The 24,025-nt window shown below is 42.3% G+C and overlaps 1 protein-coding gene across 1 annotated transcript in view; it reads left to right on the forward strand.

Annotated features, from left to right (window-relative positions):
* PCYT1B (phosphate cytidylyltransferase 1B, choline) overlaps positions 1 to 24,025 on the forward strand; it is a 30,331-nt gene that overhangs the window by 505 nt on the left and 5,801 nt on the right. The window contains exons 2-7 of the mRNA XM_075722697.1: positions 12,253 to 12,352; positions 13,820 to 13,936; positions 17,125 to 17,276; positions 18,223 to 18,301; positions 21,521 to 21,663; positions 23,800 to 23,988. Of these exons, the coding sequence (XP_075578812.1) occupies positions 12,253 to 12,352; positions 13,820 to 13,936; positions 17,125 to 17,276; positions 18,223 to 18,301; positions 21,521 to 21,663; positions 23,800 to 23,988 (780 nt within the window). The remainder of the gene's footprint in view (positions 1 to 12,252; positions 12,353 to 13,819; positions 13,937 to 17,124; positions 17,277 to 18,222; positions 18,302 to 21,520; positions 21,664 to 23,799; positions 23,989 to 24,025) is intronic.

Raw genomic sequence — 24,025 nt, forward strand, 5'->3', positions numbered from 1 at the left:
GCCGAGCCCCCGACGAGCAAGGGCGCGCTTGAGGAACGACGCGGCAAGGTGTGCCGCGTTCGCGCAGGGCTGGCGTGCAGCAGCCGGAGTACAAAGCCACGGTTTCAGCTCAGGTAAACGGGAAGCATGTGACTCGGCGAAGCCGTATTACAATTAAAAAAAAAAAAAAACAAAACCCAAAACCCAAACCCGCATGACTTTATTAATGAATGCCGAGGAGCAGCGTGCGCTCGGAGGAGGCGGCCGCGGGGAGCGATGCCCGGCCCCGGCCCCGGCCCCGGCCCCGCCGTGCGGCTCCGCGGGGCCCCCGGGCGCGTCCTACCGGGGCCCCCCGGCCGCCCCCCCCCCGCGCCCCGCTGAGCCCCGCCGCCCGCCCCTCCGCCCCTCTGGGGCCTCGGGAACGGCGAGACCCGCTGCGCCCACCTTGGGCCCAGCGAGGAGCTGGTCCCCTGTTCATTCGGGGTGTGTGAGGAAGAGAGTCTTGGAGAGTGGCGCGGCTGGGTTGGGTTCTTTTTTTTTGGGGGGGGGGGGGGGGGAGGATGAGGAAGAGCCAGGAGAGTGATAGTAAAAATAAACTCCTTCCATGGTCTGTGGTTACAGGTGAGGGCAGGCTCCCTCACATCGTGCAGGCAACTTTACAGGGCTGCTGCGTCCCAAGAGTTGAGGTTCTAGGAGCTGCCCGTTTTTCATGTGCTAATTGAAAATAATTGGAATGTTTCCTTGCTTTTTATCGAAACCTTTTATTAATCCTGTCGGGAATGATCGCTCCTTTCTCCGACGTGGTATGCACCGCTGGTGAGGCGGTAGAAAAGTAATAACAGTAACCAGTTTGCACACACAGAAATGCAGAGCCGGCATCAAGGTGTGAAAGCACATGACTGATGCAACAGTTTAGTACTGGAAATTACATCATTTAACACCAGAATTCAGTCACAGTCCTAATTAAAACCTATTTAAACATCAAACCTCGGTAATTAAATTCAACGCTGTACTTGAGACATTGTTATGATATGACAAGATATAGCAACAGTTGTTGGAGCTGACCTAAATTAATGTTTTCTACTTATAATTAGAATCAGCTTTGAAGACGACTGTTAATTTCTTCATGGAAGGCTTTTGGAGCTGTTTTAATAGGGAAAGTTAGCTCACGTGTTGTTACTGCAGTGTGTTCGTACAGGCTGTCTAAGATTTCTCTGTCAAAAGCTCAGATATAACAAGCCGTTTGAATATATTACTCCATGTAGTCTGACATTTTAAAAGATTTTAAAGAAAGAAGTGACAATATGATGCTAGTATTTACAGTATCACGCATTCCAGTATAATTTCTGTGGAAATTAAGGTGACAGCTAGAGTACACGAATAAAACAGGAATTCATTACGATGTTTTAGATCTTCCTGAGTACCAATAATGGACAATGGAGGCATTTTGAATAAAGATTTATGGAAAATGTGTCCTTATAAAGTGATATTTTGTCAGTCAGCAGATCTACGTTATCTTCAGGCAAAAAAAAAAAAAAAAAAATTGCCTGCTGAAGTATAATACAGTACACCGTACTTGTTGGGGCATAAGGAGTGATGCGAGCAAGTGTAGTCAAGTAATGCCTTAAGTGAGAAGAATTCAGAGCTGGGGTCCTGAAGAGTTAAAGTGAGCCACCCCTTGACAGACAATCTAGTAACATGGATATCGAGTTCCTATCAGATCGTTTTTAAGATCTTCAGTACTTTCTCTGATCCCACTCCTTTGAAGGCAGCATGTACAGGGGTGGGCCAGTAACCCAGTCATTTCATTGATATAAATGAAAAAGGGTCTCAGTTAACATTTTAGTATCATTTTATTATCCTGGACCTCAGGATGGTACCTCAGGATGGCTCCACTGTCTCAGAGTGATATAACTGGTGGCGAGGAAAGTCTGTGGTATTTACAGATGACTTTTTAATGCTGTTCACTGGTTATTACGCGTCTCTCTAATTAGTTCACTCTAATTATCTGGGCTTTCAAGTTCTTAATATAGGCTCATTCGTAGGAAGCAATTTTTGTTAAGAAAAGAAATATAACTTCAGAACCAGCTCAGATTTTAGAAGATGAAAAGGGGGTGGGTTCTTTTCTGAAACAGTTGTCATCCTTTTCATTAAAACAGGAATTATTTATTTAAAGCCTTAAAACTGTGAATGTTTTTAATGGATATCTGCCACTAGATCCTCTGATTTTAGGCTATGGAGTCTGCTAGCTTGGCAGGAAGTGTCACAGTAGGACTAAAGAAAATCCCTGTATCCTTCAAAGAGCAGGAAAACAGGGGACATTGAAGGCAATTCTCAGGTAAGTTTCAATGTGTATTGAAACCTGATTTTTTCCAGTGCCTAGTACTGTTGTGATATAAATTGCCATTAATTTTTTCCCAAGACACTCTTTGGGTTTTCTTAACCAGCTAGAGCATTAATGAGCGTTCATGCTTCAGTCAATTCCCCTGGTCCATCTCTCACTTAATCTTTGCCTTCTTTATGTTCTCAACTTCCACATATCTGAATGCCAGGAAAATCTCTCCCTGAGTGACGTACGTACCTTAGTCTCAATGCACAACGGAGAAACAAACCAATTAGAGTCGCAGGCTTTATCCGTAGCGGTGATTTTAGCAGTTTGGTAGTCAAGGAAAAAAACCCCACGCAATAGCATTTCTCCAGTCCTGGTTTGTGTAGTTTTGCATTTATCCGTTTCTCGTCTGGACCAAACTGCTGGGTTAGGCCACTTTCTCATCTACCACTGTCCCATCCATTTTTTTAAGTGAAATTGCTTCTCCTACTTAAACCCTAGGATACCTATGGTTTGGTCATGGGGGCCTTCATTGTTTTAAATGGAATAAACATCGCTGCCGGTCATGTCATGCCACACATTCAAAGTATGGCAGCTGCCCCCGGATAACTTTCAGCAAGCTGCAGAGCACTGCTGGGCTGTGGATCTCAGCCTGGGAATCCCAGCGTTAGGGTTTGCCTGTGTGCGTCTGTACTAAAAAGGCCCGTAAGTGAGGCAAGCTCTTAGTTTAACTGGATGGCAGAGATACCATAGGAGGAAATACCAAAGAGTAAGCACAAAGCCTTGTGAAATTATTTGCTTATTTTTTTTATAACTGATTTATGTCCCTTGGGATCAAGACTTTAACTTTGGTCCCACATGTGGGCAGCTCCTTGAAGGATCAGTGTGCACCTTGAGCATTACTAATCCTCACCCCAAAAGAAAAAAACAGGCATTTCAACACAGTTTGTTCAGGAAGACAATTCCAGATAGTGTCTTTCATGAAAGGAAACAATGGCAATTTATAAGGACAGTGCTGCAGACAAAGCAAAACTGAATACACATCGAAACTTACTTGAAAACAAACTTCAAAACCTACTGCTTGGTCTCATCTTTCCCTTGAACAGGCTGAGAGCTTCTTTTCCTCATATTTCACGTCTCTGTCATCCATCACAGGCCTCAGTGGGAACATCTGGGAAAGTACTGTTGAGACCTGGGTACCAATGTCTTATTTTCAAAACTGGCTGAAGTCCTTAGGGTTAGGTCAGCTGAGGGAATGCAGGAACGTACGTTTCCCTCACAGTACCTACCTCGTTGTGCTTTGAGTCTAATGTGAGATTGAGCCCGAATCAGGAATACAGGCTCTTTGCAACACACAGGGAAAGTCAGGCACAACCTAAGGAACCTTAAGAAACCAGCTAAGCAGAAAACCACCTGAATTAGCCAAGGTGAACTACATGGGAGGAGAGGGAGCAGACACGTAGGTGGTTGGTTTGGTCTGTGCTTGTGGGGATGGTGGTTGGTACAGGGCCAGGCAGGGATTAAGCAGCAGTTTTCATGAATTTAAAGTAAAGCGAATCTATCTTCAAGATGACATAAAGAAGCAGATAGATGCTTTTTGCTGTGTCTGCTCTGTCCTTGGCAATGCCATCCCAGGAGTACCGGGCTATTCCCGAGATCATGGTTACGTGACATCCGTGCTACCATCGGGCGTCCTTACACAACTCAAGCTGTGGCCAGATCCCATTTGCCTGTGCAGGAAGGGGCATCAGGGCCCTGCGTGGAAAGTACCCGGCTAGTTTCTTTTTTGCTTAGCATCACCATTGCAAGGACAGACTAGCTGGAGACTTTGGACCTATCCATATGGCAGATAAAACATGTTCTGCCAAGGCACTATAAGCAGCAGGGCCATTTGAGGTTCACTCTGGAGAAATCCCAGCGCTTGCTCCCAAGCCTGGATTTACTTCTGCTGCCTTGTCTTGAGATTCAGAGGCTACAGACTTTTACAGCTCAATAAGAATTAGGTATCAAATATCTTGGGGCCACTGAACCTACAATACTTTGGAGAATGAGACTCAGGTATAATTGAGGATCACAGTTCTCATGTCATTTTAGGAATCAGCTGCTTTAGCCACTTTGTTTATTTTATTGATTTTTTTTAGAAGAGAGTACATGAATTAATTTTTTCAAATCATTCAAGTGCATTTGGAAAACACTGGTTTTATTTTTTTAATTTTCTTGAAGAGTAGAGGAGAACGTTTCAGTACTTTCGTTCACTGGAGCTCTGTACTGGTTTAGGGGGGCACTAGACTCCTGTAGTCAATTTTCCTGTTGCTGCTGTTAAGCAATGAAATGTTAAGCACAAAATTTGAAATAATTGCAAGAAAAGTGTGCATGCCTTGGATTCCTATGTTTTCATCCCTGGATGCCTTACTCCCTTTGTATTTGCAAACAGTGTTTTGAGAGGGTCTGGTGCAACCTCTGGAATTATTTCAGATATTTTATTTCCACGAGCTTCCATAGATCTTCATATTTATCATTCCTGTATCACTGAAAGGGACATGCAGTTTTAATGAGAGGATCTGATGATGAATTTAGGGGGTTTTGTTGTCATTAAAAAGTGTCCCATGCATCTGTTTCTGTCTCACGTGCTGTTATGACTTAGGGGGTCTGCCATCTGTTTGCTTCAAAGTGGAACTAAGCATAAATATATATGTAAACAGCTTTACATTTGAGGAACCCCAAATCACTTTATTTGACCGAATATCTTTTTGGTCCTTTACAAGTTCAGTTTCTGCTCTGGATTAATTTTAGTTTTCATAAATGTTGGATACTACATGAAAGGGCAAACCCCTAGAAACATGTCAAATGTGGTTGGTGCTTGGGGACCTGTAGCAATCTTCACTGCACTTAAAAAAAAAAAAATTGCCCATAGACACCAAATATCTGCTGTGATTCCCCTTTACTACATCAAAGGACGTGTAATTGGCATACGTTCCAGAATGCCATAGTCTCTGCAAAAACATGTTGCAATATGTATTCGTCACACATAGAGAACTACAGATATTTTTGCAGGATTCACAAATGACACATAAACACAGGGAGAGCAAACATTACATTCCATGTATTGTATTCCTTGCTTGCAAATGCATATATGCAATGCTATTTTAGAAGCAGCTTTTATTAGGAGAATATTACCAATTTCTTAAACTGTGCTGTTGTCATTACTATGAAGGTTTGTATCATATCTTTAAAAAGGAGTAGAAAACCATTGTAAATAGATTCTCTCTGTTCCCTCCTCAAAAACATAAACAACATTATAAAGTAACATATGTAATATAAAATGTAAAAAGAAACCCAACACATACATGGATGTGGAGCAGAAGAAATACAGAATTAGGAGCCAAATACTAACTACGTGGGCAAGAAGTACACGTTGCGTATAACCACCCATCCAGGATCGTGCACAGACACTCAATGCAGCCGAACTGTCTATCACAGTATGTGCTTATACCTTTGTTTCCATGTAATCTGCTTTCTTTTCCTACACGCACGTAGGCAGACAGCATAAGGTGAAAACCTCTTGTGAAAGGCACTGGATGAATCAGGGATCTGATAGAGACGCCCTGTGCACTCCTTATGGGAAAATAGTTCTTCCCAGGGTGCTTCTGCCTGCCAGCTGGGGAACCACAGCGAGTACGTGCCTCCTGCATGGGAAGAAAAAAATGGGGTTTCTCTTGCTTCAACAGAGCTCTATTTTGAGTAATGGTTTGTAAAAAAATGCTGTCCTGCATCTGCCGTGAAATAATTGATACATGTTAAGTATTTTTATGTAGAAGCAGAAGTAGAGATTGAATACTGGGCCACATTCACCCAATATCTTAGCTATAACTCAGTTCATTTCATTAGATTAACCCTTGCCTATGTTCAAGCTGAAGTTAGGTCCTTTCAGCCATCCATCAGGTGTGTACACTAATATACAAGTAAAAAGAAATGGGTATTAGAAAAAAATACGAACTGACATTATCTCCAGTTTCTGGAATGATCAGTAAAACCCAGAGTGGCATTAGAGCAGTGGTTACACGTTTTTGGTCTGTTGACCATGGCCAACCCTCAGCATTACTCATGGGCCAGCAAGCACCTACCATTCAGCTTTTAATTGCAAAGGCACTATGGCCAGTTTGGTTCTGCAGTCCTGTTGCAACATCCTCGTTTTGCCATGGCGTCTGCAGGCTGCCTCCTGGTAACCAGAGCCCTGCTGAAGGAGCCGCATACTTCTTTATCGTGAAATACTGCATATCCCTCCTCAGTGCCAGGACATCTGACGGCTTGGCTAAGTCTCTAGCCATCAGGACAGGAGGACATCTAGGCTCACAGGCTGCACGCCGCCTTAGCTGCGGTTTGTTCTTTCAGTGAGTCCTACCTGGCTCACCTGTATGCAGTGCTCCTTCCAGCTGTGCCGGGGGAGCAGGCTCAGGTGGGTGAGCTGCCAAGGGCCGCATTTCTTTTCCAGCTGGTGTTCATGGAGATGCGGTGCTTCCTTGGTGGTTCTTGTGCTTGAGCTCTGCTTGGCTTGGAGCCCATCCTACCTCTAGGATGGATTTTGTGTTCTAAATAACGTGTTACAGTTCAGTCAAAAGTCACGGCTGTCACGCAGGAATCTCGTCACGAAATTCTTTGGCCTTCTGCAAATATTAGACTAGATTATATAATAGTTGTTCTAGTTTCATAATCTATGAATCTGTACATACGTACATCATTGTGCTTCTTGAGAAGGCAGTGGAAGCTGCTTTTCTTCTATTATATCTTCAATCTGTAATTGCATCTTGCACTTCATCATTACTGACTTAGTAGTAATGACAAGCAAAGTATATTTGATTGAAGATAAAGCCCAGAAAAAGCAACCGAGAATAAGGCAAGTTGGAATGCCTGCAAATAGTTCAAATAGTTTGGATTTGTTTTTTTTTTTAGGTTATTAATCTTACTAGGTTAGTTTGCCTTACCTTCAGTTTACATCTGCCTCCCTGAGTCAGCAGAACAGGCTAGATTTTCTTTTGATACATGCATTAATATTGGAACTGTTGTGAAAAATGAAAAATTTACGTGGAGGCACCCACCAGTAACATTCAATTACAACTTAATTGCTCGTAAGTTTACCTGTTTGGGTCAAGGTTACCAAAGGTAATACATGAGACAACACGGTTTTCATTTTTCACAGTGTTGTCTCCCTGAACCTCGAAGAGAAGACCTTGGTAGTCCTTAACATAGTCTTTCCACTTCCAAAGGGTATTCATACTTCAGAAACTCAGCATGTATTTTTAGTTCCTTCTCAAGAGTTTTGATAGTGTTTTTCTCTTAAATGTTCCTTAAAACTAATGTCAGTGTTTCCTGCTCTGTAATTATTGTTTGCCAACATCAGGAGCAGGTTCCCAAAATAATCTTTCCTCATATGAGTAGATCTTACCCACGTGATTTGCTCCAGTGAAATCAGTTATCTGTTTTAAATACTGCCTCTGAGATAAAAGGAGATTACAGCATCAGACCTCCCACAGAATTTGCCTACCAGCTTTATTGTTTTATAAGCACAGGCCCAGCCTGCTCTATCAAGTTTTGCCTGCGTAGCTGTACTGGTTCAAGAGCTGAAATTTTCTTAGACCTTTGTCGATGGCAAAATCTTAGATGACAATACAACTATTCTCTCTACCAAGAGAGCAATGCTTTTGTCTATGTCATGTGGTGAGGGAGGTAGTGTAGCTGTGTGACTCAAAAAAAAAAAAAAGGAAAAAAAAGAAGAGAGTCGCTCCTTCCATTAGCACATGTTGCAGGCAGAGTTAGGCAGAGTTATAATGGCAGATGCACTGTAGCATAGATGCGTCTACATTTGCCCATTTAAAAAAATATTTCTGTCTTCCTTGCTGCTATGTAAAAAAAAAACCAAAACCCAACAACCATATAGAAAACAAGCAAACAATAACACAACTAATTATTTCCAATTACAGGCTGTAAACAAAAGAGAGGGTGTGGAGGTGCTCGTGCTTTTGACCTGTTATTTCAGTGGTATGAACCCTGTTCCTCTGCAAACCACAGACTACTTTCCTTTTAATCTTTCGGAAACATGAGCTACGAAAGTTTATCTGCTGACTAGCGGCTAAGTTAAATGGCTACAGTAGCCTAAAAGACTATGAAGAGTGATAATAAAAAGACAGCATCAAGATACACCTGAAAATAAGCTGCTTCTAGCTGTCATGTAGGGTTTCTTCACAAAGTATCCCAGCCACAGAACCAGCTCAGTGCTGCCTACCACACTGTACTCTCCTCTCTGGGCTAGTGTCTCATTAAATGTAGTCGGGGGTTCCAAAGACGTTACTGGGTGCAAATGGAGCTGTGAGGCATTTGCTAGGAAGTCCCCCTTTGACCTACCTTCCATCTTTTAATTTCCTGAAGTTTATTGAGCATCATTAACTTATTTTGCAAATTTGTGAGAATGCAAATAAGACACTGTTTAAACTTGTCATAGAATGAATGGCTTCTGATACGCTAGGGTTATTGGATATGATGTTTTTGCATACGTTCATTTTTAGGAAGTTAATTTAGTTATAATTGAATGCAGCGTCTTTATTCCCAGGAAATAGGACTTGCATTGCAAGAGGTTTTTAACATCTTCTGAAGTAAACATCACTAATGAGTCCTAACATTACAATGACTTCTCCATTTATGACATGTAATAGGCTTTCTCTAGACACCACGTATTAATAATACAGTAACAATGTGGCATTTGGGCTGCTTAAATGAAAGTAAGTTCTCCCTTGCTGACACCAGGTGTAAGGTGCTTATGTCATCAAAGATAACTGCAAAGTGTGAGCAGCACGTAAATAATTTTCTATTCCTATTTATTAAAGCTTTAGAAATTGGAAGAGTTATCAGTTTGAACACCATATAAACCACCTTGCAGTTAACAGGGAAGGGCAACAAAAATAATCAAAGTTGTGGACCAGCTTCCATACAAGGAACAAATAAACAAGATAAAGCTCTTCAGCCTGGAAAACGTGACTGAGCGGAGAAAAGAGAGAGGACTGTGAAATCATGAGGGACAGGGAATAGGTGACTCTGGATGAATTTACTGAAGCTTCCAATACAAGAATATCAAATAATACAAGGAGGAGGCAGGTGCTGAACAAACAAAATGAGATAATTCATCACTGAACTCACGCTTAGGCTATAGAGCACCCTGCTACAGAATGATGCAGATCTCGGAAGCTCACCTTGGTCCAAGAGACGAGGCTAACTTGACTTGCTTGACTAATCGCAAAATCTAAGTGCCTAGAAAATAATGAAGGCACAGATGAAGGGAAAAATCTGTCAGAGAAAGACAGAAGTACATTTGCACAAAGTCTTTGTCTAACCATCTGATTATTGGCAAAACCATAGCGAACTTCTAAAAGTACTTTAATGGATTAACCAAAATGAAAAAGCTGCTATATAAATTACATGCTTTCTTCTCCCAATTCTAGTTATTACTGACAAGAAACTGGAAAGAATACAAGTAATTAAATACAAACTGAAAGAGGCTTGATAAATTATTTCTGTTTTTTAATAATTTCTTGAAATATTTTATCTTATGCTATAATATACAAACCAAACAGTCTCATTTTACTCATGTTTTTGTTAAGCTCAGTAACATTTTTTCTAGGCCAGATAAAATGAAATAATATTGGATACTCATTGGGAAGCTATTGCTCTATTTCCCTTGATCTGTCAGCATATGGTATTTATGCATTTCCCTATGAGGCTTTGATAGAATATTGCTGATTTTAATCTATTGTATTTAATGTATTTTCATATCCAGTGACTGAGGGGTCACAGAGTAATGGGAATATTGACAGGTCTGGTTCTAAGCCCTTGGCCATAAAGCGAGCTTTAATGATGAGTGTTTACAAAAGGTGGACCGATGGGAAGCTAATAGAGGTTGTTCTCCATTGAGCAAAGACTGAAAGAAATATCTTGGTGTTGCAAAGGCGTTTACATGGATAAAAAGCACCACTGTGTTTGCCTGGGGGAAAAAAATATCTTCCTGCAAACCAGGCCTATTTTCTTCAAATAATCTCCAAGGAAACAGCCTCTGCCAAGCTAGGATCTGATTACCAGTTGCAGGCCTCAGACCATAGCTATTATTGTTTTAACATTTCTGCCTTCCTCTTTATCCCAGCGGGTACCAGGCTGTATGGGCTGCCATGTAACTTGACCTTGCTTGGAGATAAAAAGACAGGTTAGCACACAGCGATCGCAAAGCCAGAAGCAAAAAGACAGTATTTAGAAAAAAAAGGAGGGAGCTGGCACGGTATGATTATGTGTAATGTTCTATGCTGTGCGGCATGGGTGGCCCGACGAACAGTTCCTGTCAACGAAACCCAGACAGGAACTTGGACTTGGTCATAGTTTCTCCATTTTTAACCTTGTCTCTGCAGAGATGCTGTGATTTTCATCACTAAGATACTAATGATGATGATTTCCTGCAATATTTGAGATTATGAAAAAAAGGAAAGAAAAATGGAAGGAGAAAAACCACGAAATCTACATAAAATTGTAGTGCTTTCTGTAAACAAAATGACTAGTAAATCAGCAGAAAGAGCTGGATAGGAATCTTTAAGTCTTTGTTGCTGTTTTACTACTGTCCTCTGAGCTTTCCATGCAGCAAGCCAGTGAGCCCAGAGGTCAGCAGCAATTAGGCATGGCACGTTTTAAAGTGTCTCAGGGATGCTAAAGAAAATAAATGCTCAGTGATTAAGCATTTGGCATCTGAAAGCTGAAAAAAGTGTAACGGGGAAGAGAGAGTCTGTTGCGATCAGCCGTGGGTGCTCAGATTGGTGTGACAACTGTACGTCACACAAGTGGTCACTGTCAAAACCGAACCAAGCCACTGCTGCAAGGCCACAAGGTCCCAGCTAAGTCATGGTGGAGGCAAAGTAAGGGATTGATTTCCTTCGGCTTGTCTCAGCTACCACCTCATCTCACAAAACCAAAGCAAACTAAAACTCAGCTCATGGTAGTTTGCTGCTTCTGTGATTTCGTAAAGATTTCAAGCCAAGAGCAGTAGAAGCGTGTTTTTTCATATCAGACCATATGGCAGATAATAAATATCTGAGGTTCTGATCGCTGATAACTTCCTACATAGGCATGGGCAGAAAATGCGATTTCTGTAATCAGGTTTCCTGACAGATAATGCCACGTCATTCTTCACACATCCTCACTCTCTCTCTCTTATATCTTTAGGTTATAAGCTCTTCAGAGCAAGTACCCTTGTGGTGCTCTGATCACACTTAGAGCATTTTAGTACTGTTAGAGTATGTGTCAGATCAGAGAAAGGAGTTGCAGCTCAGTTAGCTCTAGTTAGGTGGGACTTCTGGTTGCAGTCTTGGCTTTATTTTGAATGGCTCCTCAAAATTATACAAGGTTCTGATCAAAGACAGAACAATACAACCTGTAGTCTCAGTCATCTGTACTGATGTCAGTTGGAGGAGCTGGTGCTTGTGAGGAGGCGGCCCGTTTGCAGCTTTCTAAATCCCAATTAGTTTTTCCAGCTATTAATTGCACATAGCAGAACACATTTTGCATCTTGGGCCTTTGGACTCATTGAGACCAAACCAAGGATTAAGCTGCTTGGGCCATCAAACCTGACTTTGCCCCGCGAAAGAAAAATCATGTACCTGCACCTACCTCAAAAGTGCTTGAGCTTCTCAACAGACAAAGAGTTAAGTTGCATGATGTGTTTGGAAAGCTTTATTTTCCTCATCATTTTACCTTGTGTGAATTCTGTGTGCTCAGGGATGACCAAAAAGCAAAAATCCCCAGGGAAAAAAAACAGCATTAAGCCTGGTTACAGCATCCTGCCACAGTTAGATGGTTCTTTTTTAACTATTTGATGGAAAAAACAAATTTACTTTCTTTATGGTTTTTTCCCCTTCCAGACACTCACAGCACCTGCTCCGTTTGCAGATGAAACAAGCTGTCAGTGCCAAGCCCCCCATGAGAAGCTAACGATTGCACAAGCCCGCCTGGGAACACCAGGTATGTGTAGAGAGCAACATTGGCAGGACCATGGGTGCTGGGACCGTGGGGCCAACGCGCCGCCTCTCCCTTACAAACATCTGTCAGCGCTCACTTGTGCCTTCCACTTGGAAGCAGAAGGGCCAGCCTGGTAGCTGGTGCTATCAGGTAATGGGGAAGAAACCAGTAACTAGAGGACCATTATCTTCTGCTAGAGAAACAACAGGAGAAAAGGTTTCAAGTTAGCGTTTGATGTTTTCATGGATGTCTGCATGTTGGTTTTAAGGCAGGCTTGCCAGCCCACTCCAGCCAGCCTGAAAATTGTGTTGTGTAGTGGCTACCTCCTGGATTCTCTTCACATACTGCCTCTGTATGCTGGAAAACCTCTTCTTTCACTGACATTTTTGTTGATCACATCAGACCTTAAGTGGCCTTAAAGGCCATTTGGCCTTTGAAAAGAAACCATGCCCAATTTTGGAACTCTCTATCTGGACATTTTTTCCAGACCTACCTTTGTGATTGGGCTGGGGAAACAGGATGATTTCACATAAAATCCCAAATACATAATTCAGCCCCCCCCCCCCCCCCCAAATTCCAAGAGGTTCTTTAAAAAAAGCCTTCATATACTTATTTCACATATTTAAAATAAGCTTTTAAAGGTTGTACACTTCATAGGGGTAAGCCACAGCTTTCCAGTCAGCTCTGCGAGGAACAGTGTTCTCCCGTGGACCCTTGGATGTCCTGACAGCAGAGACATCTCTCTGTAGCACTGAAGCACAGTCCATGGAGGCTGGAACTCTGTTGCTCTCATCTCCTCTGTCCTTTTGCTTTTGTCCACAGCTGTCAGGTGTGTCATTTGGTAAAGCAAGTCCTTTTTCTGTCTGGAGGCTGCTGCTGAAGATGTCGTACAAACAGCAAGCGTTATAAGGGTGATAGCAGGAGGATGGTGACCAAAAGAAATGATAGGCTCGTTAGAAAGAAGGGCTGAGCTTGGGAGAAGTATGAAAATAGGGAAGTGAAAGGTTTATGTAAGCAATAAGGTAAGGTAAGCAATACATTTTTACAGCGGTAAGCTGTGGAAAAAAGAACGTCACAGACAAGAGGGGAGAATGGAGATGATAGGAAAAAATAAGGAAAATTTTGAAAAAATCCAGAAGGCAGAACCGACTAGAAAGGCAGAGAGAAAAGAACAAGACATATGGTAGAACTCTGAATTAGGCAGGAAGATGACATTTTTGCTAAATTAGAATACGGGGATGATGGATGATAAGAAATAGGCTAAGTCTGAGAGAAAACAGCAGAGAGTACAGAGAAGAACAAGTAACGAGCAGGATAAAACACTGCAAGTTCACCCACCGTGCATTTTGAACATCAGAACTGGGGTAAATCTCAGCAATCGTGTTATCTGGGAACAAAAACCTGTCCAGTAGAATTAAGTGCAACTTGTTTTGGGTCTGAAAAATCACTGTTGTGTTTCTTTCTCCACAGTTGACAGACCTGTCAGAGTGTATGCAGATGGGATATTTGACCTCTTCCACTCTGGCCATGCTAGAGCTCTTATGCAAGCCAAAACTCTATTCCCAAATAGCTACTTATTAGTAGGAGGTAAGATCAGAGTTATTTATTGCGCTGGATCTTTGCTTCTGTGCTTCAGTATCAGAGAGTTATTGCCGTGCTCGCACCCCCAGCTGTTTATACACTGTGACTTTGAATGCTACTTTCACTCTGGGGGCTTTCTATAGGCGATTTGCCTTGAATTATGTCTTACAATTGCATCAATTAAAGTAAAAGTCAAATTCTGTCCTCAGCAGCACAGGCACAATTCCCATTCTAGTTAAAGCAGGTGCCTGCCTGAGCTTAGAATAGCTCCATATGAATAATTTACCTTTTTCAGTTATTCACTCAAAATTGTTCAAAGATGGAGATGAGTGAATGAGATCAATCGCTCATTTATTTCTGGCTCCTCGGTCCCTCTGCCAGCCAGGCACAGCCCACGTCCCCTGGCTGCCAGGTCAGTACTGTGTGTGCAGACCCAGCCTTCAACATCAGCAGAGAAGCTAAATCCAGCCCGTTAGCATTGGAGACCCAAATGTAGGTCATGATTTGAATGTAGTTTTCAGCTCACAAGTGTCCCCGGGCAGGTTACTTTCTTATCAGGTTTTTTTGCTGTGAATAGCTTCTTTTTTTTGCTGTGCGGCTGGCTAACAGCTGTTCAGCAGTTGGTACGTGCCTGAGGAGTCACTGGAGGGTGGCTGTGTCCTGCCCAGCTGGCTGTGCAAGCCCTGCTCTCGTGAGGCCTCATAAACATGCATTTCAGTTCCAGTTTCCCTGCACCTTTGGGGCTGAGATATGCCTCGCATAAACATTTCACAGCAACCTTCCGCTGCTCAAATGCTTACAGCAGTGATGATAAAGCGAATGTGAATGCAATCTTCAGGCACTTTATAAGATGCATTATTTTGCACCTTCATCCCAAATCAGTTGAAAGGGGGGGAAAAAAGACCCAACACAGAGGAAAAGCAAAATCTCCTTATAAACAATACTTTTTGGGTTTACTCTTAAGTTTATGAATTGTGGGAATTCCCATGGAGCTTCCTGGGAGGGAAAGGAAACATCCCTTTGTTATGAAGGAAACATTTAGGACTCTGTTGTTTTCCTGCTGAGCCAGAGAGCTTGCAGAAGAAGCTAGTGGAGGTGCAAGACTGCGAGGTTTAAAAACCCATGCAAGTTATGTAGGTTTTGTTGTTGCTTTTAAAGGAGTGGGGGGTGTCCCAGATCAGGGAAGGAGCTCTGGGGCAAAAGTCTGGCTCGTTTGAAATTCATAGCATAGTTTCACCTTGCCCTTATTTTTGGAGTGAAGGACAAAGCAGCCAGCACTCATCAGCACCTCTTCCCAGCAAGGCACTCTACATCTTAGCATGTTTAAAAAATGGGCACCTTTCCACACCCACATACAATTTGTGCTGCAAAAGCACTGGTGTCATGTGTTTTTGTGGGCACCACAACCAATCCCTTTTATTTCTCATTGTCAAGACAATTATTTGGAGCTAAGAAATTTTTTTTAATAGATATTTTTACCTTCCCAAATCAGTCATTAGAACAGGATGACAGAATCAAAAGAAAACACAAAGATATTGTGTCTGCACTGTACATGAACAAAGAGTAATCAAAAAATGAAATCAAACCTTTCTACAGAATTCAAGCAAAAATTACTATTTTCCAATAATTTTGGTAGACCCTTTCTTCCAGGAGAGGGTAGCTTTAAGGTGGCATAAAGGCTGTAAATAAATATAAATACAGTCTCGGAAGGGATCTTTCTACTGAAAATGCTTTGATCTGCATTAAATTTCTTGTCAGCAGGCATCAAAAAATGACATAATAGGACAGAGTAGCATTTTGCTAGCTGAAATTCATATGTATATTATTATCTGGCTTTGAATTTTGCACAAAATCCAGGGCTATCTAAGCCTTCCTACTTTTTTTTCCTACTTTAAAGGTCCTTAATGACTATCACAGCAAGAACATCCATTTTAGATCTCAAAAAAGACTGCATCTTTGCCAGCGCCTTGCCTGATAGGTTGATGTTTTCAAATTAGAAAGAAGCAGCAGATGTAGGGCTGCTCTTACACTTCCCTGCAGCACTAATAGTGTTGCATTTATTATTTGTCAAGTACATTTACTATTTGTCCCGGTGGCACACAGACGTGAGATCCAAAGGCACAGGTTTGACCTGTGGTGAAGGACAACCACTGTCGACCCAGCTATAAATGGGTATCATGTTATTCCATGTGGGGTGTCAAATGACTGTTGTAGCTATAATATGGGGCAGAGTTACAGCTGGGGGGGGCAGGCCACTGTGTTTTATGAAATGTTATGTGGGTAGAAAGATAATACCTAACCTTATAGTCTTCTGGTAACATGGGCGTTGCTTCCCCTCATTTTAAAAGCAATGTGACAAAAGTATTGGTACATTCAGAGTTGAAGATGCAGGATTTCTGGACTCGCTCATTCCACTAGAGCATGTGGCTTCTCCCAGACCTTTCCATGGGGCTTCCTTCTGCAATTTCCAATTTGAATATGGCACAAGCCTTACTTCTCTTTCTATGAAACCTGCTGAACTCAAAGCTAAACTCAGAGACAGATTCCTATAAAATCTGCCATGACTTGTTTTCCATCAGTGTTTATTTAGTGAGAAACTGTTCTGCTGCGATTTAGAGCTTTGTTGGCAAATTCAACATTTAGAACACCGTTTGCATAAGAACAAAAAAGTGGGAACCGGAGGCCCAGAGAGGCTGAGGGGTCCCCATCTTTGGAAACTCAACTGGACATGGCCCTGAGCAACCTGCTGTAGTTGACCCTGCCCTGAGAAGGAGGTTTGGATTAGGTGATGTCCAGTGGTGCCTTCCTGCCTCAACCATTTCGTGTTACATGACATTTGCGAGCATTCTGTCATTGGTAACACTGCACTTTTTGATTTTTTTTTAAAGCATTGTCCGTCATCCCTGAAATTTCACTGCCCATGAAATCCCCACTTATGCGCATATAGTACTGCTTGAGATATCCTACAATATCTCACTTGGGCTCTGGCTGCAGCTCCAGAAAGGGAAGGATCTCTCATAAGTATATGGTTGTACCTGCCAACCCTGAGCATAACTCGTAGATGCCTTGGAGCACCCCAAAATTAGCTAAGCTAATAACTAAGTGCTTAATGGAATTACCAGGAAATAAATAACTGCTGGTCATGCTAATTCTACTGAGTGTGGAGCCATTTTGTTGATACTTCCATATTTTAGTTTGCAGTGATGATTTAACTCATAAATTCAAAGGCTTCACTGTGATGAATGAAACTGAGCGATATGAAGCCCTCAGACACTGTCGTTATGTGGATGAGGTCATCAGAGATGCACCCTGGACACTGACACCCGAGTTCCTTGAAAAACATAAGGTACGTTTCTCCCCTTATCCCTCCCTTCCCCTTTGTAGACTGGCAGTTGAGAAAAAACATCAAGCCTGTGAAATTCCGTTAACTGGAGCAAATTATTTAATTCAGTTAATTCCAGTCACTGAAATTAGGTACATAGCATTGCTTGCCTCCATCTTTGTCAGAAAATGTTATATTTGTCTTGCCTTTTTTGTCTCAGGATGCTGAAATTATTTCTGTAGTGGGATTTTTGAATAGTAAAATAAGACTGAAGAATTTTTCACAAATTGACTTTCAGGAAAGAAGATCATGAACCAGAAAAGTTATGACATAGTGACTAAAGCTCTGTTAAAGTCCTGAATTAAAGGCACGTTTCTTATTAATGTCAACAGGTGCAACAAGTGGCCAGAAATACATGAAAATGTCATCTCTAAAAGGCAGGATAGAATTTCTTACGTGCTATTGGCTGTCTTGCAATATATATAAATCTTAACAAAAGTATAATTAACTAGGATGTATTTTAGCATCCACATCACTGGGTGCCAAATGCACAGTGTGACAGTATTAGGTATACATTTATGTACGCACAGCCCTATGGAGGCAGAATCAACAATCCTGCCTCCATGGTTTTGAAAGCCAAGGCTTTGCCACTTGTCTGAGCTCTTCCAGTAGCAATAAAAGCAGAAACGGCTGTCTTAGATTTTCTACAGAATCACACACAGAGCGAGCCAGAGTGATGTGTTAATGCCAGTGCTTCTGGAGACAAGCTTTCTGTTCTTTCATAATTGATCATACAACCCAGCAGTTGTAGGCCTAAATCTAGTGCAATATTCTAGGTGATCGCTTTAGGATGAGAATGTCAAAAGCAAGTCAGCTGAAGTCGAGAAAAGAGATGATCCTCCACAACGACCCCCCACTGAACCAAAATTCTGTGATGGTGGCATGTGATTCTTCTTCTGTTCACTGGCAGATTGACTTTGTAGCCCATGATGACATCCCGTACTCCTCCGCTGGCTCGGATGATGTATACAAACACATAAAGGAGGCAGGTAAGGGCAACTTTACATTTTTGGCACCTTCCTTTTCAGCCTCAGCTCAAATTCTTTTACTGCCTTTTGCTGGAAGAGTAGCAGTAGAGATAATATCATATTCTCTTACGCCCTAATGGTAGGTACTGCTGACTTCGGCAGAAAGGTTCACTTTGTAAAACCACAAAGGATGTCCTTGGCTGAATTCCTGCCATAACCCCCAGGAAACCATTCAGATCTGTCACAGAAGAATCCCATTTGGGTTTTTTAAACAATTTCAGGGTGCTCAACTAAGAGCTCTGAACCGATGAAAATGAGTTCAGTTCCCAGAGCAGCCCAGCCAACTTCAGTGGTTTGTTGATAACCGCAAACTGGTGACTCTTTGACACAGCCCAGTCCTGAATATGGGCAAGCACAGGGAGCCTTCAGGACTCATTAGGATCCACTTCTGATTTGCACTGAGGGTTCTTTTTACTACACTGGCAGAGGGTTTAAATCAGTACCAGAGTGATTAATTTACCATGACTATTTAGCAGTTTGGTTTACTACCATATTACATTGAACATGACCATGCTGAAGTCATCAGGAGTTTGTATCTCATCAGTTCAAGGAAGCTGAATTAAATCCGAGGTGACAATATTAAGCCACTGTTTGCCAGCAGCAGCTGTCTTAACACAGTGAACAGTGCAGGAGGAACCGATCATACCTTTCTCCTCCTGCTCCCTGGAGGTGCTGCCCTGAACACCAGCGAATCCATCCTCTTCCTGGTCTGCATAAACATGTATATTGGAGGCTTAAAAAAATTCTAGAGTAGATCTGCCTGATGGCAATTTGTCATGCAAAGCGACCTTCTCAAGCTGTACAATGACAGCAGTAGACCAGGTATTGACCTGAGCTGAAAGAATAAGCTTTTTATAGCAGCAGTTCTTGATCTTTTTCCACTTGCAAACCTCACTGTGGTGTCAGACTCACAACCCTCCTTTGGGAACTGCTGTTTTACAGTTTCAGAGCCAGCACCAGCTTACTTCACTAGGCAGTGGAACAAAGGTACCTGTGGGAAGGACAGGACACCAAGGGACATACAGCATACATGCTGGCCAGGCAGCTACGTTGCCTTTCTTCTATAAGGTGCTGAGTGCACAGGACAACATGACAGGAGCCCTTGGTGTCACTGCATCGTTACTAGGCTGAGCTGGAGAGTGTCCAAACCTGGCACATCCTTCTCTGCTGTTGTTGGGCATAGGTGCAGTGCACACACGTCCTGGTGGGAAATCTAAACTTTGTCTGCAGAATAGAGTATGGACTTACAGCTTCAGGAACTTGTGGTCTGCCCCGTGTCCATCACTGCGAGATGCTGGAGAAGTGACTTCAGTCTTGTATGGCTGAATTTTGTTACATATAAACTGGGAATAAAGTTACCTTATTTGTGAAGTTTTGAGATCTAGTGCTGTAATAGTCCTAATGCTCCAGAACAGCATTATTCCAATAGTGAATTTCTCCTAGGGTGTTTTGTTTTAAATAGACCAATGCTGTGCACTTACGCATTTCCCTTAGTTCCAGTACTCCCATTTTCCCACATCGGGTTGTTGGGGAGCAGAGAAGCAGATGGGAACTGCGGAACTTCTTGTGTAGATTCCCATGGGCTCCCATTTCCCCGCTGCCTTCAGTGGGTGGGAGGGCGTATGGACAACAGTGAGCTGGGTGATGGTGCACTGACTAAACCTCTGCACATCTGTGAACAATTAGTTTGGAAAACATGAATCAGCCCAACACACGAAGCATATGAAAGCAAAATCGGTGACTAAAGGTAATGTTCTCATACATGGGTTTATGCATCTACTTGAAAACAATTCCACTTTTGGCTTAGCAAGGGTAGGGTTTGGATTTGTTCATATATTCTTGTAGCTCCTACCTATAAAGGCTTCTGGCTTAAAGTGGTTTTCACTGCTTCCAAAAATAGCTTCCTGAGTGACTGCTGCAAGCCTGAAAAGCACGATCAGGGAAACCTCTCTGCTCGTGATTAAAATAATCTATTTTTTCACAGAGTATTAATTAGAGATCAGAAAGAAAAAATATCCCATAGCATTTAGTCACAAGTGGCTGCAAAGCTTCTTGATTCCTCCTGCAGGTCTTTTTCTAACCCTGTGAAATTAGCTAGCAATGCCTGCCTACTTCAAGTGGACGCATGAAGATTAATTTGCCAGTAGCTATACCACCCTTTTAAGACAAAGCACTACTTTGTTTTGCAGACCCATTTCCAGTCTTATCTTACATCTCTCTCTTAGCAGCAGCTTGATGTTGCAATTACATATAAGTGATAGTAGTAATTTTTTGTAGCCCTATCTAACTACTAAACCAAGGTGTGCTAGCACTCTGCTGTTATTGCCTTTGTGACTTGCTTTAAGTGATCCTGTCTTGAGATATATATATAAAATATGTATATAATCCTTAGGTGTGTTGAGGAAAATACAAGCAGTATTAATAAATGGCCAGTTTTATTAGGGATGGCTCTTGTCGGAGCAGGGAGAGTGGTTATGCAGCCACTGACACGGCCAGGTGGACACGAGATGGGGGCTATGGAGACTGATACCCTCAGTCCCCACGGTGTATCTGTGTTTGTTCACACCACCGTTACGCTTCATCTTCCTGGTACAAGCTATTGGCACCTCCAGGGTGTTTTCCAGTTACTGTAATGCATCTTTTACCTGAAGGCGCTTCCTGGCTTTGGCCAAGGACAGAGGCCAGTCTGTTTTACTGAGCAGAATGAAGACCGTCAGATGGTGCCGCACAGGAGGGGAGGGGAGAGTGGAAATACACAGGAGAGCAGCAAATGGCCTTTCAATAGCGGGAGTGGAAGCCAACCCCCCCACTCCTTTATATAACATTAAATAAGTGCCAGGCTTATAGAAAGAACTGCTCAGTGAATTGTCACAACTGCAAGGTTTAGCCTTCCTGGCTCAGGAGCCCCTGCCAGTCTAATAACTTCCACATCACAGCTGGAACTGTGAAGAGGGCAAGTTTTAGGCTTTCTGAAGGCTTGAAGAAAAATGAACGGTATAGAAACCTAGCGCCTTCCGTAAGCTCACACAGGAACAACAGGAAAGAACTAGGAATAAGACAGGCAGAATTGCGAGTCTCTTACCCTTGGTCAGGCATTTTTGTGTTCATCCTCAGCTGCCTGCCACAGTGCCTGGTCCTGCCATGCTTTCTCAGCAGGCTTTCTTTTCCCGCTTTGCTCAGGAATGTTTGTACCAACGCAGAGAACCGAAGGTATCTCAACATCGGATATCATCACAAGGATCGTCCGGGACTACGATGTGTACGCCCGGCGCAACCTCCAACGAGGATACACTGCCAAAGAGCTAAATGTTAGTTTTATAAATGTAAGTACACTGATCTGCATTTGCTTCTGAAACACTCTCTTCTAGGATCCTGAATGTAGAGTAAAGGTTAAAAAGGATATCTTCCTCCTGCTGCTTTTAAAATAGCTGGGAAGAACTTAATTTAAAAGAAACTGGTAAGCTGAGGGCAGTTTTAATTGCTCCTATTAATTAGCAGCTTCATTTCCATCTTAAGCTTTCACTTTTGTGACAAAGCTGCTGCTCCCCCTTCCTCCTTGAGCTGTACATGACTTAATGACACACTAGGAAGGAGCCCACCCCCCCAACAGGCTTCTCAGCCACCCACCCAAAACACAATTTCTTTATTCCCACTGTGATAAGGCAGCACAGAGAGCAAAGATTTTGATATCCAAACTTTCTCTACAATGTGACAGGATAAAAACAAGCAAACAAAAAAACCCAACCAGTGAGCAGTGAGATTACTAGAGGAAGCTAAAATGGTTTTTAAGAGACAATAAAGTGTGTTAGGAAGCTGAGCCACAATAGGTAGGGCAAGAGCGCCATTTAAAAGGATGGCTCAAATTATTCAGCTTCCACATACAGAGCTGCACCTTACCCTCCAGTGAGGAGTAAATGCTTAACAGAAATGAAGGTTTACTTTCCTTCATTTTCTGTTTCAAGTCTTAAAGCCTCAAGATAACCCACATTACTGAAATCTTTCCTGTGATTGGACTGGCTCACGGGCGGACTTCTCCCTCCTTCTCTGGAGCTGGGAAACCCCCTTGTGAAGGACTGAATTGTGTCATTTCATGAGGGTTTTGTTTACTTGTTTCTTATTTTGAAGTCTGGCAGATGAATCACAGATCACAGGGCATAAATATTTATTTCACTGTGCTTTTTTTTCAGTCTTCTACACCTCTAAAACATCCTGCTTGTAAGTACTCTATCCAGAAGGATCACTGCTTACTGCAAATACCCGTTAAATTAAGGCATGCAGGATGCCTTGGGGGTTCTCAAATTTACCCCTTAGTGGCTCTGAGGTTAAGACACTGTTGCATAAGGTATGCTTCCCCCAGTCTCAGATGCTGATGCATCCTGAAGTCCCTCCTGGCATTTGGTTATTTAGCTTATAGTAATTTAAATGCAGAAATACTAATTTGCACTAGAGGCTGTTTGTGTTTCAAAATAAAAAAAATGCAGGATTTTGCCAAGACAGAAAAGTGCTTGTTTCCTTGTTAAAGAAAGGCTTGGTCACCTATTAGGTGCACCTTGAGGATTTATTTTGGCCTTGTGGCCCGCAAAGATGGTTCTTCTAGTGATTCACGAGCTAGAAAAAAACCCCAGCTCAGTCCTAAACAGTGTTTGTTTTAAGAGTAAATCCAAGTGCCCATTAAATGAAGTTCACAGGAAATTAAAAGCCTGTGGTGATCTGTGCTTCGACAGAGACCATTACACCTTCAAGGGCACAGCATTAGTTTGCTGCGAGTCCTGTACATTTGAGGAGCACAGAAGCGTTTCAGGACAAAAGCCCTTTAACCCTGAAGTATTTTAGAAGCCTGGCCCAATGTTAGCCCTCTGGCGTTATCTTCCCTGTCCCTCTCTTTTTCTGTGTGCCTTAGCAATTAGGACTTTGCTCTCTTTTCTATCAAATCTGCTGGCCCCAAGCCACTGGCCCATGCACATCTTTCTCTTGCAGCCAGAAGCTCCTGCATTAGCCAGGCTTGGAGGTGAAGAGAATTTTCCTTCTGCTCTACAGAAATCTGACCAAAGGGACATTTTGGTCCAAGTTATCATCCAGGCTGGCAAGTCAGCAGTGGGGTGTGTTTGCTAGAAAACCGAGGGAGATTTGCCTTTTGCTTAAGTTTGAGCTGTTAATTTCTCACTCATATCCTTCACAAGATTCGTAAAATTTTCAAAGTGCATTCAGTTTGAAAATATTGAACGATTCAGGTAGCAAATTAAACACAGTAATCACACAAGACTGTCTTTCCAAGATGTACCTTCTGCACTTCATTCCACAAATGTTAAATTTGCATTTATAAAAACAATGTGGGAATAGTTAACCAAGGCCATATCTATTAGGATACATTAATGCAATTTTTTTCTTCTTCTCAATTGTCAGTGGCTAATTATTTCCAAGTCCCTATATATTAATCTCTGTCCACACTTTTAAAACAGGAGAAGAAATACCGCTTTCAAAACCAAGTGGACAAAATGAAAGAAAAAGTCAAGAATGTGGAGGAAAAATCAAAGGAATTTGTTTACAAGGTGGAAGAGAAGAGCCATGACCTCATTCAGAAATGGGAAGAAAAGTCCAGGGAATTTATTGGCAACTTTTTAGAGCTGTTTGGACCCGATGGAGCCTGGGTAGGTATTCTGCCATCCCAGGAAGTCTGAGTGGTTT

Source organism: Pelecanus crispus, chromosome 1 (assembly GCF_030463565.1).
Source record: "Pelecanus crispus isolate bPelCri1 chromosome 1, bPelCri1.pri, whole genome shotgun sequence".
Classification (NCBI taxonomy): Eukaryota; Metazoa; Chordata; class Aves; order Pelecaniformes; family Pelecanidae; genus Pelecanus; species Pelecanus crispus.